Source organism: Triticum urartu, chromosome 6 (genome assembly GCF_003073215.2).
Source record: "Triticum urartu cultivar G1812 chromosome 6, Tu2.1, whole genome shotgun sequence".
Taxonomy (NCBI): domain Eukaryota; kingdom Viridiplantae; phylum Streptophyta; class Magnoliopsida; order Poales; family Poaceae; genus Triticum; species Triticum urartu.
The window spans coordinates 472,436,602-472,454,612 of NC_053027.1; the positions used below are offsets into that span (position 1 = coordinate 472,436,602).

Here is an 18,011-nt window from a genome sequence, read left to right on the forward strand (position 1 = left end):
AGTAACTAGACTCGACTTCGGCCAAGGAGTTGGAAAGGGGGGTTCCTACAGGTAGTCGGCTCTGATACCAACTTGTGACGCCCTCGATTCAATCGTACACTAATCATACACGCAAATGTGTACGATCAAGATCAAGGACTCACGGGAAGATATCACAACACAACTCTAGACACAAATTAAAATAATACAAGCTTTATATTACAAGGCAGAGGCCTGAGGGCTCGAATACATAAGCTCGAATACACAAGAGTCAGCGGAAGCAACAATATCTGAGTACAGACATAAGTTAGACAAGTTTGCCTTAAGAAGGCTAGCACAAAAGCAACACCGATCGAAAAGGCAAGGCCTCCTGCCTGGGAGCCTCCTAACTACTCCTAGTCGTCTGCGGTCTTCACGTAGTAGTAGGCATACTCCGGGTAGTAGTAGTCATCAGTGGCATCGTCTGGCTCCTGGGATCCGTCATCTGGTCGCAACAATCGGGTATGGGGGAAAAAGAAGTAGCAAAGCAACTGTGAGTACTCATCCAAAGTACTCGCAAGACTTACATCAGATCTAAACTAAGTATGCATCTGTATCAAAGGAATGGGTTGTATCTGTGGACTAAACTACAGAATGCCAGAAGGGAAGGGGAAAGCCTAGCCTATCGAAGACTAGCATCTTCTGGAAACCACCATCTTGCAGCAACAGGAGGGAGTAGAGTAGCATAAAGTAAAGTAGTAGAAGTGTTATCAACCTCGGCCAGAGATCCTTTCTCGACTCCCTGCGAGAAAGCAATCCCAGAGCCATACTATCCAAGTGTCAACACATTCCAATTCTCATCACCATCCAGTTCTCATCACAAGTATCCAGTTCTAGTTGTATCGATCGAGATACAACTCCAAGTGTCCGTTACCGTAGGACAGGCTATTGATAGATGTTTTCTTCCCTGTAGGGGTGCACCAACTTACCCGCCACGCTCGATTAACTTCGGTCGGACACACTTTCCTGGGTCATGCCCGGCCTCGGCCAAACAATACGCCGCAACCCGACCTAGGATTAATAGAGAGGTCAAGCACGCCGGACTAAACCTATGCCCCCAGGGGTCATGGGCCATCTCCCCGGGAACTCCTGCATGTTGCGTGGGCGGCCGATGAGCAGACCTAGCTACCTCCTTCAAAAAGGCAGGTGCTTACGCAGTCCAACCCGGCGCGTGCCGCTCAGTCGCTGGCGTCTATTAAGCTTCGGCTGATGTATACGACGCGGAACGCCCATACTATGCCCACGTGATGGTTAGTGCTATCAGGCCAGAGGCCCTTCGGATCAAATATCCAAATCGTAGTGGATTAGGAGCACGCGGTAACGAGTAGAGACTCACGATCGATGTGACCCCGTCGCCCCGTCTCGAGTACTTGCGGCAAGGGCTAAGAATGCCCAGCCACGCCTCGTAAGTATCTCGCGGGCACCTTCCAGGTCAACCCGACTCCACATCACTCGCTATTAAGCTCGCGCGGGTACCCCTCAGGGCCGACCCGTCTTTAATAACATGGCTTAGTGCAAAGTCATAGTAACCAAAGTAACTGTGTGTCTAACACCAAGGGGAAACCCCGAGGAATCACCCCCGGTGAATTCCACTCGATGTTGTCATCAAGGTGAACGTAAGAGGATCCACCCTCGAGGTTCACACTTGAGGGGTTGCACGACAGAGCCGTAACGGAAGTGGTTAAGGAGGAAATCACCCTTGATGACCTCGACCGTATAGCTACACTACAAAGATCTCATCAGGAATGATGTAAGAGGTTCCACCCTCGGCACTCGATGGCAACTCTGCAGAGTCATACAACTAGGGGGGTGATGTGCGGTGTCGGGGCCTGGACGTCGATCACGTTGATCGATTCATAGAACATAAAGCGAGGCAACTGGGACAAGGGTGGGGTCACTGATGGATCTTTAACCAACCTATACTAAGCAGTTTAGGATAAGCAGGTAAGGTATGAAAGCAGGTAACAAAAACAGGCTATGCATCAAAGTAGGATCATACATAAATCAGTAGCAGTTCTAATGCAAGCATGAGAGGGAAAGAAATGGGCGATATCGGAATGCTCAAGGGGGGTTTGCTTGCCTGGTTGCTTTGGCAAGGAGGGGTCGTCGTCGACGTAGTCGATCACAGGGGCAACATCGGTCTCGGGGTCTACCGGAGAGAAGAGGGAAAAAAATAGTAAACATAAAACAACATAGCACCACAAAGCATAACATGGCAATAAGATGTGTTGGGTGTGACCTAGCGTATGGCTACACGATAAAGGTGAAGGGGAAAACAACCGGGAATGTTTTCCCTGTTCCGGACCTGTGTCAGACAGATGACCGGAGGGGGATAGTTCCATGTTCAGATAGTTAGGGGCATCTGACAGGTATGTGGGTAGTGTATTCGGGTTCGTCTCGTCGTTCTGAGCAACTTTCATATAGAAAACATTTTCATCCGAGTTACAGATTAATTTAAATGATTTTCCGAAGTTTTAACACATATTCTGGAATTATTTAAATTCACAAAAAAGGAATATGACATCAGCATGACGTATGAGTGACGTCAGCAGTCAACAGTCCGGTTGACTGGTCAAAACTGACATGGGGGACCCACCTATCATGGACAGTGGGTTAAACAGAGTTAAAAACTAATCTAAACATAGTTAGTTCAACTACTGGGCCCACATGTCAGTGTCTAATTATGTTAACTAAATTAGCTTAGTTAATTTCGTTAATTAGGGATGGTGGGCCCCATCTGTCAGTTGCACGGGCCGGTCCAGTCAGCATGGTGGACCGGGTCAACAGGCCGGTCGGGCCCTTGGGGCCCACGGGTCAGTGACCCAGGGGGTGGCCCCAGGCCAGCCACGTCGGCTGGCCCCATCGGAGGTGCTCCGGCGAGCTCCAACGCGGCAGCGAGGCGCGGGTGAGCTTCGGGTTTCGCCCACAGGGCATCTCCGGGGCTGTGGTTTGGCCCGTTCGAACGACCCGTCCACACCGCGTCGAATGGAGGTGGTGGTGTGGCCGGGGACGGCCGGGAACGTCGGCGGCGGCGAGTCAGCTGGTGGTGGGTTTTCGGTGAGCGGCGAACAGGGGGCTGGGGGGCACGGCGAGTCGCGTGCGTGTGCGTGTTGGGAACTAGGCGAAGTGGCGAGCGAGTTGTGCACGAGGCCGAGTCCATTTGGTTGTCGGAGCATCGTCGGCGACGAGCTCAGGCGGAGCCGCGTTCGGGCACGACGGGGAGGAGGAGCTACGGCGCCGGAAACGCGCGGGGAAGAGAGGGGAAAGAGGTGCGTGCTCACGTTGGCCCTGTAGGTGTGCTCAGGTGGGCTCGGGGAAGATCGACGGCGACGAATCGGCGACGAAGGCGAAGACGGCCGTAGGGGAAGAAGAGGTTGCCGGGCTCGCTGCAGTGGCTCCCGGCTTGCGCTCACGGACGTGGACGGGGTAGACGACGACGGCGGAGATGATGGGCACGACGACGAGGCGAACGGGGCTCGGTGGCCGCGAGGCCAGGCGAGGCACGGCGGCGACCGCGTCGGCCTCCTCTCCAAAACGAAGCAGAGGGAGAGGTGGATCTGGGGGAGGAGAGGTGCAAGTGGGGGGGGAGGGGAACGAGGCGACAGGGAGGGAGGGGATTCTTATCCCCTCTTCGGCGAGGCACGTGGCGACGAGCGGGTTCGACGGCGACCGCTCGCGCGGGTCGGTCGAACAGGAGGAAGGGGAAGACGACAGGGGAGGGGGAGTGGGCTGACTGGCGTGGGCCGACGGCCAGCTGGGCCGTTTGGCCCAGTGGGGCAGGGGCTTTCTCTCTCTCCCTCTGACTTTTCCCTTTCCCTTTTCTTTTTGTTTTTGTTTTTTTATTTGCTTTGTTTTGCATTTTCTTTTAGTACCAAATGAGTTTTGTTTTGAACAAAACTTGGCACATAAAACTAACACAATTCCTTGAGATGGAACAAAAAGTTTGGGGGCAAAAGGAGTTGCCTAAATAATTTTAGAAATTGAAAAGGCCAATTTAAATGTTGCTGGAGCTCTGAATTAATTCCCGTGGGCATTTTGGAAATTCAAAAGAGGTTGGTTCCAACATGACAATTACTCATTGATTATTTGCCACACTTTGAACATTTTAGTTTTCATGTTTGGCAAATTTGAATTTTTGACTTTGAATTTGAGTTTGAACATGAACAGTGATTTGGATCAAGTGAGTATTAGCAACAGTAGTGTGATGACATGGCACCATCAACAGGGGATTACTGCAGCATGACAGTGGGGGTGTTACAGCGCCCCCACCCCTAGGAAACTTGCCCCCCAAGCCAGGAGGGGTGGCTACCCTAGGGGAGGCGCCCCCACCTCTCCAGGTTACGTGAGATGGGGTGGGAGGGGTGCTCAGCCCCTTAGTGGGCTGATGTGCCCCCTCCCCTTGGCCCATAAGGCCCCCCAACGCTTGCCGGGGCCTCCGAAACACTTTTCGGACACACTGGTCGTCACCCGGTACCCCCGGAACAATTCCGGACACTAATACCCTTCGTCCAATATATCGATCTTCACCTCTGTACTATTCCGGAACTCCTCGTCACGTTCGAGATCTCATCCGGGACTCCAAACAACCTTTGGTAACCACATACTATTTCCCATAACAACTCTAGCGTCACCGAACCTTAAGTATGTAGACCCTACGGGTTCGGGAACCATGCAGACATGACCGAGACATCTCTCCAGCCAATAACCAATAGCGGAATCTGGATACCCATATTGGCTCCCACATGTTCCACGATGATCTCATCAGATGAACCACGATGTCGGGGATTCAATCAATCCTGTATACAATTCCCTTTGTCTATCGGTATGTTACTTGTCCGAGATTCGATCGTCGGTATCCCCATACCTCGTTCAATCTTGTTACTGGCAAGTCTCTTTACTCGTACCGTAACGCATGATCCCGTGGCTAACTCCTTAGTCACATTGAGCTCATTATGATGATGCATTACCGAGTGGGCCCAGAGATACCTTTCCGTCATACGGAGTGACAAATCCCAGTCTCGACTCGTGCCAACCCAACAGACACTTTTAGAGATACCTGTAGTGCACCTTTATAGCCACCCAGTTACGTTGTGATGTTTGGTACACCCAAAGCATTCCTACGGTATCCGGAGTTGCACAATCTCATGGTCTAAGGAAATGATACTTGACATTAGAAAAGCTTTAGCAAACGAACTACACGATCTTGTGCTACGCTTAAGATTGGGTCTTGTCCATCACATCATTCTTCTAATGATGTGATCACATTATCAATGACATCCAATGTCCATGGTCAGGAAACCATGACCATCTATTGATCTACGAGCTAGTCAACTAGAGGCTTACTAGGGACATATTACGATCTATGTATTCACACATGTATTACGGTTTCCGGTTAATACAATTATAGCATGAACAATAGACAATTATCATGAACAAGGAAATATAATAATAACCATTTTATTATTGCCTCTAGGGCATATTTTCAACACCATCTTCGTTTCTTCCACCACCGCAGCACCCGTAGTCTCGCCCTCACAGTTTTCGTCAAGAACGATGGGTCTTACACGGCTGCCTGCCGCCGACGCCCTGGCCACCATCTACACCTCGTCGTTGTTGTCCTCCGCGACACCAACATCCTAGTCCAGTACGTTGCGGCGCGCTGGTCTTGAGGCGCCTTGTACTTGGCCCATCTTGTTAACTGTCCAGCGTCGTCGGAGTCTGCCTAATTCATGGCCCATCGCAGGATGTCCACTGACATTGTGCCCTTCTCTGGGTCAGGAATCAGTGTCTTCAGCTCATCCGTCATAGCCTCCTTAATCACAGTGGCATCGGCCTCCTTGTGCATGTCTTCGATGCTGCTGAAGTTTGAGCACACTTCCATGTTGTTCTCGAACTCCGTGCGGTCACCGAGCGAGCACCCGAGGAAGAAGGCCATCCATCCAATGCCCCAGAGGAAAGGGTTGGGGTTGGAGTTCATGGCGAGGGAGAGGTGGTGAAACATAGATGTGGAAGAGGAGGGGTGGTGAAACAGGGAGGGTTTGAGTGCGGTGCTGGGTAAGTAGTGTGGGTTAATATAGGTGTTAGGCCGATAGAAATGAATGCTGACCTTTGAACTGTGTGTTGTTCATAATGCAGTCTGACAAGGGCAAGGAGATCGTGCCACCATTGGAGAAGGGCAAGGAGGTCGTGCCACCGTTAGTTGATGTGCCGTTGTAGGATCACCCAAGCGTTAAGCGGAGGAACTACATGCACTAACATGAGGATTCATGACCAAGCCACTTATGCAAGGTTATCCTTGCTCCGAAGCTAGAGAGTCTGCCATTGCCTCTGGAAATCTCGAAGCACTTCCCGGTCGTCCCTACGAAGTTCAAGATCAGGACGAACACCGGCTACGCATGGAGGGCATGGTCAGGGTGATCGACGACAGGGTCACCCTTGATCAGGGTTGGGCCACCTTCACCGCCGTTCACCAGATCATGATCGAGTACATGGTGACCTTCAAGTTACCGACCCCAGACACCATGAAGGTGGTCGTCTTCAACGATGACGGCATGAAGGTGGTCGCCAAGTGCAAGAAGCACGATGACGCCTTCACCACCTAGAGAGCTCCCGTTGCCCATCCTTTGTTGATCGTTGGTTTAAGACTATATTATGCCATGCAATTTCGTTTAAAACTTATCGTACTATGTTAAATTTCTACGTGTGGTTAAGACTTATGTGTGCCTAAGTTTGTTCTACTTGCTCTACTTTTGTTTTAGCTACCCATGTGTGCCTCTGGTAACCTCACATCAAGGAGGTTACCACATAATTGTCCTGGATGTAATCAAACAACCGGACTTATGTTTCCCATAAAACAAGTCCGCAACCAAACAACCTGCTTTCCGTTTCGACACATGCAAGCTAAAGGGAATGCAGACAACCAATCAACATGCAGATGTTGATCTTTTGCCTGCATTTGCTCAACCAAACCCAACTGGGACAAGTATGCAAAGGGGCAAAAAACGATGCAGCTAACCAAGTTGGGTCAAGTATGCAAAGGGGCAGAAAACGATGCAGGTAACCAAACGCACCCCTACTGAATTGTGTTCTCGTTTACTTGAAATCAAAATGTATTTCAAGTAGTAGAGAAGAATAAAGCAAAGTAAGGTGGTGGAAGTTAGATAAACAGAGAAAGGCAGAAGCGCAGCTCGATTCCATCCTTCTTCAGAGCTGCCTCCTAATTAGCATGTTTTTTCGTATAAGGCAGAAGAGCAATGTTTTTTCTTTCCGACCATGGCCGCAATGGTTTTTAAGCTCTCTTGCTATTCCTTTTCCCTCAAAAAAGGTGAAACATCCTCTAAAAAAGATGGCATTTCACAATTTCTTTGCAAACACAAATTAGCCTAAATTAGAAGTACCATCTCGCCATTAACCATGTCTTGATCGCACAATATACGCAGCTTTCAACAGGTTTCGAGCATTGCTGCACCCGACAACATATGGCCATGCCAGCTTTGCCACCAGAACTAGTTTCAATACAATGCACACTAGGATGCCTTATACGAAACATGCCGTCATCGCAGGACCGCATTGCATTGTCGGTTCCACGAACAGGAGAGGTCAATCTCCCAGAAGGCACAACGGCTGCCTCATGCTGAGCTCCACTTTCAAACGTGGAAACATCGACAGGTCGTTGCTTGTTCCCAAAACTTTCTGCATCACAGGTTCGTAGCAAACAAGTTAATGCAAGTCAAGGAAGAGAGGAAATGGGAGGTTTGGGTGAAGTGGCAGCTTACTAGCGCAGCAAGATGGGCTTCTTGCAGAATACTCCCATCAATCTCCAGTCTGGCTATTGGAAACTCGGGAAGATGCCCCGACTGTTTCTTGCCAAGTAGATCGCCAGGGCCACGCATCACCAGGTCGGCGTTAGCTAGGTGGAACCCGTCGGATGAATTTTCAAGCACCTTCAACCTTGGCAATGTGCTGGAAGTGGAGGACAGGAACACACATCTGGATTTCTTTCCCCCGCGACCGACCCGCCCTCTTAACTGGTGCAGCTGAGACATTCCGAATCTCTCGGCATTCATGACAATCATCATAGAAGCATCAGGAACATCCACTCCGATCTCAATAACTTGCGTTGCCAGGAGAATACGCGTTTCCCCGGATCTGAAACTGCCCAGAGCTTCATCCTTCTCTGGGCCCTTCATGCGACCATGCAACAACCCACATGGATAGCCTTCAAACTTCTGTTTTATCGAATCAAAATCGGCTTTGGCAGCATGAAGTTGTGGTAGGTGCTCTGATTCTTCTATGATAGGATAAACGAGATACACTTTGCCCCCATCCATAAGCTCATCCCTCATCATCTGCACGACGCAGACCAAAAGAATATAAGAAAAGACTGAGCAGTGCCAACAAAGACAGAACAAAAAAAAGCTCTATATCCAACAGCAAATTACGTCATCACCTGGAAAACAGTTTCAAACCCAGCGTCATTTCCTTCAAGAGCAAGAGTTTCTATGGGTTGCCTTCCTGGAGGCAAATCTGTAATCTATAAGAGAAGTGGGTTTTGATTGTAAATATTCCAAATACCGGTGAGAAATGAGAACAGTAATGCAAGAAACACTTTTAAAACTATGTGTTTCCAAATAAATTTGGTGAAGTACAAAGGTTCTGGATGACTAGCAATTACTTAGAGAACTCAATGCATCTGTAATAAGTACCTGAGTAAGAGACATATCCCCATATAAAGCAAGAGCCAGTGTTCTTGGAATTGGGGTAGCTGACATAGCAAGAACATGGGGAGCCATAAATGTTTCAGAATCAGAAGCCGCATCTTCGCTTGTATTTTCATCACTCAGCTTTGAAGACGAAGTATACAGCTGTAACAAGTTGCAGTAAGATGGCTTAGCAACAAAAATGCTAATCTTGTTAAACTTGAAGCGAAAATAGGATGGCAGAAATTAACAAATGAAATTTGGATCTCACCACCACCTTCTTTTTTAGGGAAAGGCAACAACTACCTTTGTTCTCTTGTTACACTTGCATTTCTAATTTGGTGTTATGTTAACAACATAATGATATGCAAGTACTTTTGATGATAGGTTTACTAAAATGATTTTCATGTAATTAAGTTAATCTTTTATTGCATCTACATATATTAGTGGCGAAAAGTCTGAGAAAATTGACTGCTTGTATTCTAGGATGACGTCTGTTTTCGAACCGAGATAGTAATCAGCAAAATTTTCCTTGGACAAATGAGAGCATACAGTAGATGTGCATCCACAAGGCACAAGGACCACAATCATGTAGTAAGTTTAAATTAAAAAAATTGTGCATACACAACAAAATTGACCATAGGATGCAACAAAGGCAACAGACAGAAGGCAATATATAATTCGAGCACAAAACTGTTTTTCAGGTCATGGTATTTGGAGACTGGAGCTTTTCAAATGCTCAAGTTCTCGGCAAATTCCGGAGGGCAGGACTAGTCTCCCACATCAGTATTTGAGATGTAAATTTAAATCTGATATTATTTGACAAATTGATATACTAATACATAAAAGGATATCATAGTCATTGCAAGAAATTATGCAGAAGGTCAGAAATATGAAACAGTATGTTCTATTGGGAAAATGAGCATTTGCAGCGGGGTGGGGGCACCTTCTATTGTTCTATGTATAAATATGCTCGTTAGTGCATGTGCATGCAGAAAATGAGCAACAGGAGCAAATTCAGTAGGAAAGTGCTGATTATCTTTTCCATGTTTTTTTACATTATTTACCACGAAACAATGCATGCAAAAACGACATGAATGTATCAACAAACAAACTCCATGATAAGTATGGTTCCTTTTTAAGTCCATGACCAAATTGCAGAAATTGCATCTCAGTACAGGAATGAAGTAACACGCAGAAACTACATGTATGATTAATAATTGAGTGAATAAAAGTGGTCAGTATATTACCTTATTATTGAACCTTCCTCGTTGGATAACACCAAAACGTTGCTGCTCATCTATAACAGAGATACGTAAAGCTGAAAAGTCAGTTTTATCAGCTATTAAGGTGTGTGTTCCAATGACCATTGATATTTCTCCAGTCTTGAGACCCTGTCATGTATAACACACGTAAAGATATGAAAAATATGCAGTGTCAAAACTTGAAAAGTGTTGGGACTAGGGATAATGGCTTGCATTCCGAATTATCCTCGACTCTCTGGTGGAAGTTGAACCAGTTAGCAAGGCAATATTTGGTTTGCATTCATCTCCATCTAACTTCTCCAGCAATGAAGTCAGGTGTTCATAATGCTGAACAGCAAGTATCTCAGTTGGAACCATGAAAGCAGCCTACAAAAAGAAATTATAAGGTTAATACACCAGACAAATCTCTCCTGAATAAAGAAAGAACCACAAGCACGATGATAATCTTTTTTTCTTATATGTCCCATTTGGATTTAGCATGTATGGGTATCATTGATAAAAAAATCCTTTGGCATGTTGTAATAACAGTACAGAAGGATGTCAAATCTGAAGAGTGTACCTGAAATCCTGAGTTAACAACCTCCATACATGCTAGGAAAGCAACAATAGTTTTACCACAACCAACATCCCCCTGTTACAAAAACAATGACTTTGTAGAAATATTCATACAAGCTTCAATATGTTTGAGTAGTACATTTGTAGTTAGCATACAAAAAAACTCTTATACAGATCTCTGATTGATAAAACAGAGAGCTTGTACACAAATAAATACAGGCGTTTTGTAGTATCACATTTAGAATTTGAAACAGAAGGATGTGTAATGTATACTGGTCATTTAAACATAAAAAGGCAAGGTGGGAATGAATGGGATAAAACACTAGTTGAAATGTTTATGGCCAACTACTCCAAATAAACTCTCAAACACAAACAAGACTGAGAAGAAAAATATGATGCAGTTAACCAGTTCTATCAAGCAACTCACTACACTGTTTGAAAACTTGGGCATATTTCTTGTTCACGGACATGAGGAATGTTCCATATTCCAATGCAAAGTAAGTGTGTAGTTTCATCTATACACCTAATAAATGTCCAGTTTTTACTTTGTATTCCCTACATGCATGCTTTGAATAAAGCACTAAAAATATAATAATTGGGGGTACATTAGTCATTGTGTTTTCTTGCTCTACGTGCAAGCATGCCCTATATTTTGAAACAGTTGGAAGAATGAATTAGTCCAGAAATAAGAACAAAAAAATTAGTTAACAAACCAAGAAGAATGCAAATAATTACTTGCAAGAGCCTGTTCATAGGAACTGGTCTTCTGAGATCCCATATAATCTCTTTAACAGCATTTAGTTGACTAGCAGTAAGTGAATAAGGGAGAGACTTCAACAATTTATTGGCCAGAGGAGACCACTGATCGACACCAACAGCATTTAACTCATGATTTTCACACTTATATAGCAATTCTTCCTTTTCAACCCGTGTACCAACTGCTTCAAGCATTTGAAATAGTCTTCCCAGCTGAAACAATAAGAAATGATTTTGTTACTGGCAGTCTGGCACATGTACATTTGCACAGTTACGAAAACCAATGTATCATGAACAACAATAATGAACTGAAAGTGACAAAAGACTCCCTCAAACTTTACAATCACACAGATATTAACATTCATGCGTTTTCAAATCAACATAATCAAACCAAACATATTAAGCTTCGTCTAGCAAGTTGCTAACTGAACAAGCATACAAATTATACTGAAATTTCTAGACAGGTATAAGGAGATCTTGCAGAGATGGCACCATAATTAGATTACAATCTTGATTATTACATTGAGGTTTGATGAAGGGGAAATACTGACAAAATTAACTATTTTTCTTTAGCAAAAGAAGATGACATTATCCAAATCATAAGTAGCACTAAAAAACTAAGTCGTCTGACCAAGGCAGTTTACTGAATATATAATGATACCTGGAGATAAAAGAAATCATCGAATATAAGCCTTCGGCGAGCAAAATCAGCTTCATCTCGATTCTTAGGTTTGTGAATCCCCATGTAAGCCTAACATCGACCAAAAATGGTATTGATAAACAGGGAAAGTATTAGGAGGGCAGGCAGATGACAAGGCACACAATATAATAAAAGTTTGAATAGATAAAATACAGCTACAACAGTTATTGGTTGGTCCAGAAGTTGCTCAGTTCCACAACTGGAAGCTCCAAAACTAGAGATAAAAAAGGGCATGTCTTGCATCACTTAAGAGAGCGACCCAACATGACATGTATGTCCACACAGTTGTGGAGTACTGCATAGAAGTAACCCCGTTATGTGAAGTATAATTAGTGGCATTGCTCCTTACATCAAACAGATTTGCCAAGTTGAACTCAGTGAGAACCTCAGGAGGGATAGGATCAATGTCTGGAGTCAGCATCTTCAAGGCCCTGTAAACATTTGAAACTCTTATATAGCCAGAAGGAAATAATGAGTAACTACATGCATTCCACACAGGTCAAGGTGGCTCGTATTTTATGTTTTGCAGTCACCCCTTAAAGTATCAACATAACCTAAGTTATGCACCTCTATATATTTAGCTCTTCCCATTTTAATCCAGAATCAACTATTTAACTTCAAGAATACTGTCACGTGTGCTTTTTTTTCGAGAAAACGCAAAGAGACATTTGCGTTTCTTTTCATTGAAAAGGTAGAGTTTGAGTTACAACCCTCCTAAGAGGAACAAATGGTGAACAAAAACAGTGAATTAATGTGCATCCCAGGTTTGTGGTATGGTGTCACTAAGCCCTGATGTGCCCGCTTTGGCCCAGGGCGCCGAGTCTAATATCTTTCAGGATTTATTTGATTGACAGAAGTTGGTTACAATGTATCCGCTTTTAGAGGGTTTGAGAAAAGGAAAGTTCAAATCAAATCCGAAGGATGGGTAAGCACTACACTAACAAACTTGGAAATAAACTAAAGAGATTGGTATGGATCCAAAGTTCCAAACTTGAGGATCAAGCCGCTGCCTCCTCCTTGTACTTAATGTGGTGACCAAAAACCCAGTTCTACATGACAAACACAATCAACATTCCAACACATTATTTCACATTTCATTTCAGTTGACTGAACTATACTTTGGTGACATGAACGAATAGTTTGGCGCACATTTGATGAGAAATATAATCACACTAACTGTGGACTTAAGAGGGGCATAAGTTAGATCTCAACAACCATTTAGAAACCAAAAGAAAACACAAAGCTTGTACTGACCTAGAGATGGACTGTCCCAGCAAACGTGCTTCCAGTCCCGCTTTTGATGGATATATAGGATATGGTTTCCTATCAAGCAGGGCGCTTTGTTGCTCCTCTTCTTCGAGCTTGTCAATAGTGTACTCCTTCAAATCATAATGCCCACTAGAAAGTACCTTCTTGACCTGCACGTTCAGAATCAGTGCAAACGTATAAATCATATACAGGACATTAACCCTGGTACTTGACAAACACAAGAGACACCATTATTAGAACTGCAATTATACCATAACATTATCAAACAGTGGTTCAGAAAAAAAATACTATACCTCTGTAACTAAATACAAGACGTTTTTGCAGTTCAACCGTCTTATATGTAGTTACAGAGGGAGTACCATGCTGCAGACATGCATCAGTGTACAGGAAGCACCAGCAGAAAGGATCATCAAGTGGAATGTAACAGAGAAATGTTTTTGCTCACCAACCTTACCACTGACATACACAATATCCCCCTCTTTGTGTTTTGATGATATACAGTTAAGAAAATATTGAGAAGAGAAACGTTGGCCACTGAAAAACTTCTTGAGGTGCAAATGAATCCTCTGTTTTTGCTCTGCTCCAGAGTTACAACTCACATCTGAAGAGCTTAACTTGGCCTCAACTATTGAACAACCAACAACAACCTCAACGAAACCTAAAGTACTTCTAATCCTGACTCCCCTGAGAGAGAGAGATAAAAAATATTAACAAGGATGGGAAAAATATTCTAAAATACATGCTGCTTTCTACATGAAGGAAAACGGTAGCCAGATAAGAAATTCTACAGCCAATTAAATCAGCATGACATAATTATCCAAATATATGTCAACATATAGAAGCAGCGGGTATTTCCGATAATATGAAATACTCCCTCCGATCCAAAATAAGTGTCACAGTTTTGAAGTAAGGTTAGTTCAACCCTTTGTTCAAAGATGCGACACTTATTATGGATCGGAAGGAGTACTGTTTTTCATTTTTATGTTACCTAATTGATTGCCTTTAACGCGTCAAAAAAAAAATTGATTGCCTTTTTACATTCTCAGCAATCAACATCTACAATATACTTTATATATATATATATATAGCATCCATTTGGCCCACGCACCTAGATATGAATTTGCTTCCTGCACACAGCACACACAAACATATTCATCATGTAGTAAGTTCCTAAATTGTGCCGTAGTAGACTAAACACTGCTACCTTAGCAAGACCAAGGTCACAGGCGACATTTTTAACAAACATGATGTAACACAGCTTCTCTGCCTTAGAGTGGCACTACAAATTAAGCTTGCTAAAATGTCTGAAAATATTTCAATCATTGATAGTGAAAGAGAATTGTTAGACCAATTTGAAGGAATAAAAAATAAAGCTAAAGAGCTGGCGGTGTGACTAGTTGATTTATCAACTTGTGTTGGCAAGGTCGTGCCCAGATGATGAAAGGAAAATGCAACATAAAAGTTTATGAATTCAATGTTCTTTGCTCATGCTCGAGTTTACCAGTTCAATTTTTAATTTTTATGAACTAATTTCTACCTATTTGCCGTACAGACTTCAGAAATAGTGTACTGATGCTAGTTCTTCATCTAAATTTCTCTATTGTACGGACTACGGACCACTGGGTCAGTTTGCACTTGCTCACTTTTGTATTGTGCTGAACTTACTTTATAAACTGTTGTTATAAATAGTTTGACAAAAGTTAGTGCCCTATTTTGTAACTACATCCAGAGTATAGCGAAATAAATGCCCTACACTGCAACACAATCTTATATACCTCTTATGCTTTTACTGTTAGCCAAGAAGCAAATATTATGCCCCTTTCCGCGGATTACCAAATGCACATAGCCAAACCACAAGATATGCCAAAATGGCTCAATCAGGATGATGCAAATGCCTAGCGCAGCCCAAGTCTAAGAGACCTGACAAATTCAATACCAATTATTTCTCTAAGCTTTATTCGACATGCACATGAATTGTATGGCTCTATCACGTCATAAACTATGCTATGTCTATAACTATGAAGGGCTACATCCAAGAGGAACAAAGTTGCCATAGTGTCACAGCTCTACTACTTTGTTCCAAATCAATAAAGGCTTAATTATCAAACATTGATGAATATACGCTGTACAGTACTAATGATCCAAAGGGCATGAAGACAGCTATTGTAAAGTGAACCAGGACAACGGCGCATGCCACATGTCAATGAGCCTCGATTGAAGCACAGTTAACATGTGGCTTTGGTGCCAAAGAAAATATCAATAAAACCTCTCATATGTAAATATAGAATTACTTGGAAGATATAACAGTTCCAAAGAACATGATGTACTGCCCATCTTCTATTAGACCTTGAGGATTTTGTAGATCTGCATAGGTCCTGGGGAAATGCTGCAGCAATTTGCGGATCTATAACAAGAAACAAATCAAATGTGAAGAATTTCATAATTTTTTGAAGATAACACAAAAGTGAAGTGGCTTTCTGTTGTTACCGTATGGAAACCACCGTCCTCTAGCTTACGATATTGCTTACTAGTTGTTCCAGGCAAGGACCTTATATCTTTGTCCAAGATATTATTATCAGGACTTGTAGCATCAGCTAATGACTCTGGACAAGCTTCTGTAACAACTGCCGGTTCTCCAGGCAAACACCTTTTACTTTTGTCCAAGACATTACCATCAGCAGTTGTAGCATCAGCTAATGACTCGGGGCAAACTTCCCCATCAACTGCTGGTTCACCAGAAATATGCCGAGTGATGAGAGAACTCTCTTCACTGATTGAAAGATCATTTACATTTGCTGGAGATGGACCTGATGGGTGGCACTTGTCAGCAAATTCACGATTTGTCTCCAAATTTCCACCAGATTCTAGGATGAAATTCGTGAGGTTTCCAGAAAGCATGGTTTCTTTGCACTCCATACCAGCAGAATCATCATATAGTTCAATTGGTGATGAATCACCGAATTTTATGCATGGGAATTTAGCCGAAATTTCTGCAAAATCAATTTCTTTCAAGACACTGATCAACTCCGTGGCAGATTCTTTGCGGACTCTTTCTTGCTCCATTAAATATTGTGTGTTACTATAGCCCATCAAAACAGGCACCTGCGACCATAGATACATATTTCAGAGTATGCTCACCATTTATTTGTCGATAAAAAATATGATATCAATGTCGTGTATAAATTGGTGAAAGGCAGCATTAAACAGACAATTACGCAAATGGGGAAAAAAATCAGGGACCACTGGATAGATTCATCGATGAGCTTAAGGAAAGCCACAACGATAGCAAGTCATAATATAATATCAAAGCATGGCAAACAAAGAATGAATCCTTTTCTAATTCATAATATGTGGATCTGGTCTCTAGTTAACAAATTCCATGCACAAAAGGAAACAATTTTGATTATCAAAAGCTACACATGGCATCAAAACTAGGAATATGCAAATATTGGTTAGAGGACTTGGAAAAGTAAAACAATTATATTAGGACTAGAATGCGTAAAGAGATGAAATAGACAAAAACAAACTAAATATTGATGCATGGCAAAAATCTGAGGTTAAAACCAACAAGTTGCAGCAGCCAATTCACAAGAACTCGCATACTTTGTTGAGGAGCTTTGATCTCTCTGATATCCCATCCACCTCCAGCAGCTTCCGCACGGACGTGTGTTTATCACGTGAACACCAGCGGAAGAGCCGAGAACCAAGAGCATTCCTAAACCTGCAACTCAAACAAATTCGATTAATTTCCCCACCATTACTCGCTAGTCATGTGCTGACACAAAGTAGCAGAAAAAGATAGATATGCACAAAACAATACCTCATTCTGGAGCACATCATTTTGGAGCGCCCCCACCGAAACTCTAAGGAGATCGCCCTACCTAGATGGCTCTCGCTGCCACCCTGAAATGGGGCGACCTCACTTCAGGCAATGTAGGGGGTCCAGCTTCAGTAAGGTAACAAGGGAAGTGTCCGAATCGGAATACCTTAAGCAATGATTGCGCAGAGGAGGGGGCGATCATTGGGGCGGCCGCCGGCCGGCCAGCAGACACCCTTCGTGACCCCAGCAGCGCCCAGTTCGTGAAGCGCCAGGAGGAATACCATTAAGCTCCAGAGAGCGAACGGGGCGGGGGTGAAAGACCCGGAGCGTGCTATTGCGGCGGGGGAGGACCGGAGAGAGAGGCGGTGCGGAGTTGCGCAGCTGCGCGAAGAATGGGAAGCCGCCGGAGTACCCGGTGCTCCGGTGGTGGTGCTCACTGTTCTAGGGGTTTAGAATCGAGGAACTGGAGCGGCGGAGGAGGGCAGTGGCTTCACAGGAGTCGCCGGAGCGCGCGCTCCGTGCGGCGGCGGAAAGGGGCGCTCGTGCGCGCGGACGGAGCGGTTGGGTCCCAGGGCGATAGCGGTGTGCGGCGTCGGCGTTCAGGCGGGGACGTGGGGCTGTGGGCGGTGGGGAGGGGAACGAGTGGAGAGGGAAGAGTCGAAGAAGAGAGGGGGAGGCGTGAGCGAGATGGCCATTCTGATGCGTGGGCGTAACTTGGGCTGGTTTGACCTGGCCCATAACCAGGGGCAGGAGAAGCCATTTTAGCCATGGTAATGTCAGCCCAACTTGCACCACGCGGCTGCTTCGTAGAATTTGCTCCAAGGTCTTTCTACCCCCTAAAAAAACTAATTCCGCTCTCTCTCTCACCCAAAAAGGGTAAACCATGTTGTCCAGAAAAAGGTAAATATTGCCTTGTTTTACATCACGCC

The 18,011-nt window shown here is 44.4% G+C and overlaps 1 protein-coding gene across 1 annotated transcript; it reads right to left on the reverse strand.

Annotated features, from left to right (window-relative positions):
* Positions 1-7,395: 7,395 nt before the first annotated feature.
* On the reverse strand, positions 7,396-17,753 carry LOC125514321 (ATP-dependent DNA helicase homolog RECG, chloroplastic). Its single transcript, XM_048679633.1, has 17 exons — positions 17,249-17,753; positions 17,083-17,165; positions 16,866-16,983; positions 15,750-16,364; positions 15,554-15,666; positions 13,712-13,946; positions 13,248-13,411; positions 12,343-12,424; positions 11,955-12,044; positions 11,273-11,506; positions 10,542-10,613; positions 10,196-10,348; positions 9,968-10,111; positions 8,724-8,882; positions 8,468-8,551; positions 7,794-8,366; positions 7,396-7,710 (listed from the first exon to the last, which is right to left on the reverse strand). The coding sequence occupies exons 1-17, from the start codon at positions 17,282-17,284 to the stop codon at positions 7,618-7,620; spliced, it is 3,048 nt and encodes a 1,015-aa protein (XP_048535590.1). The 5' UTR covers positions 17,285-17,753; the 3' UTR covers positions 7,396-7,617.
* Between the last annotated feature and the right edge of the window lie 258 nt (positions 17,754-18,011).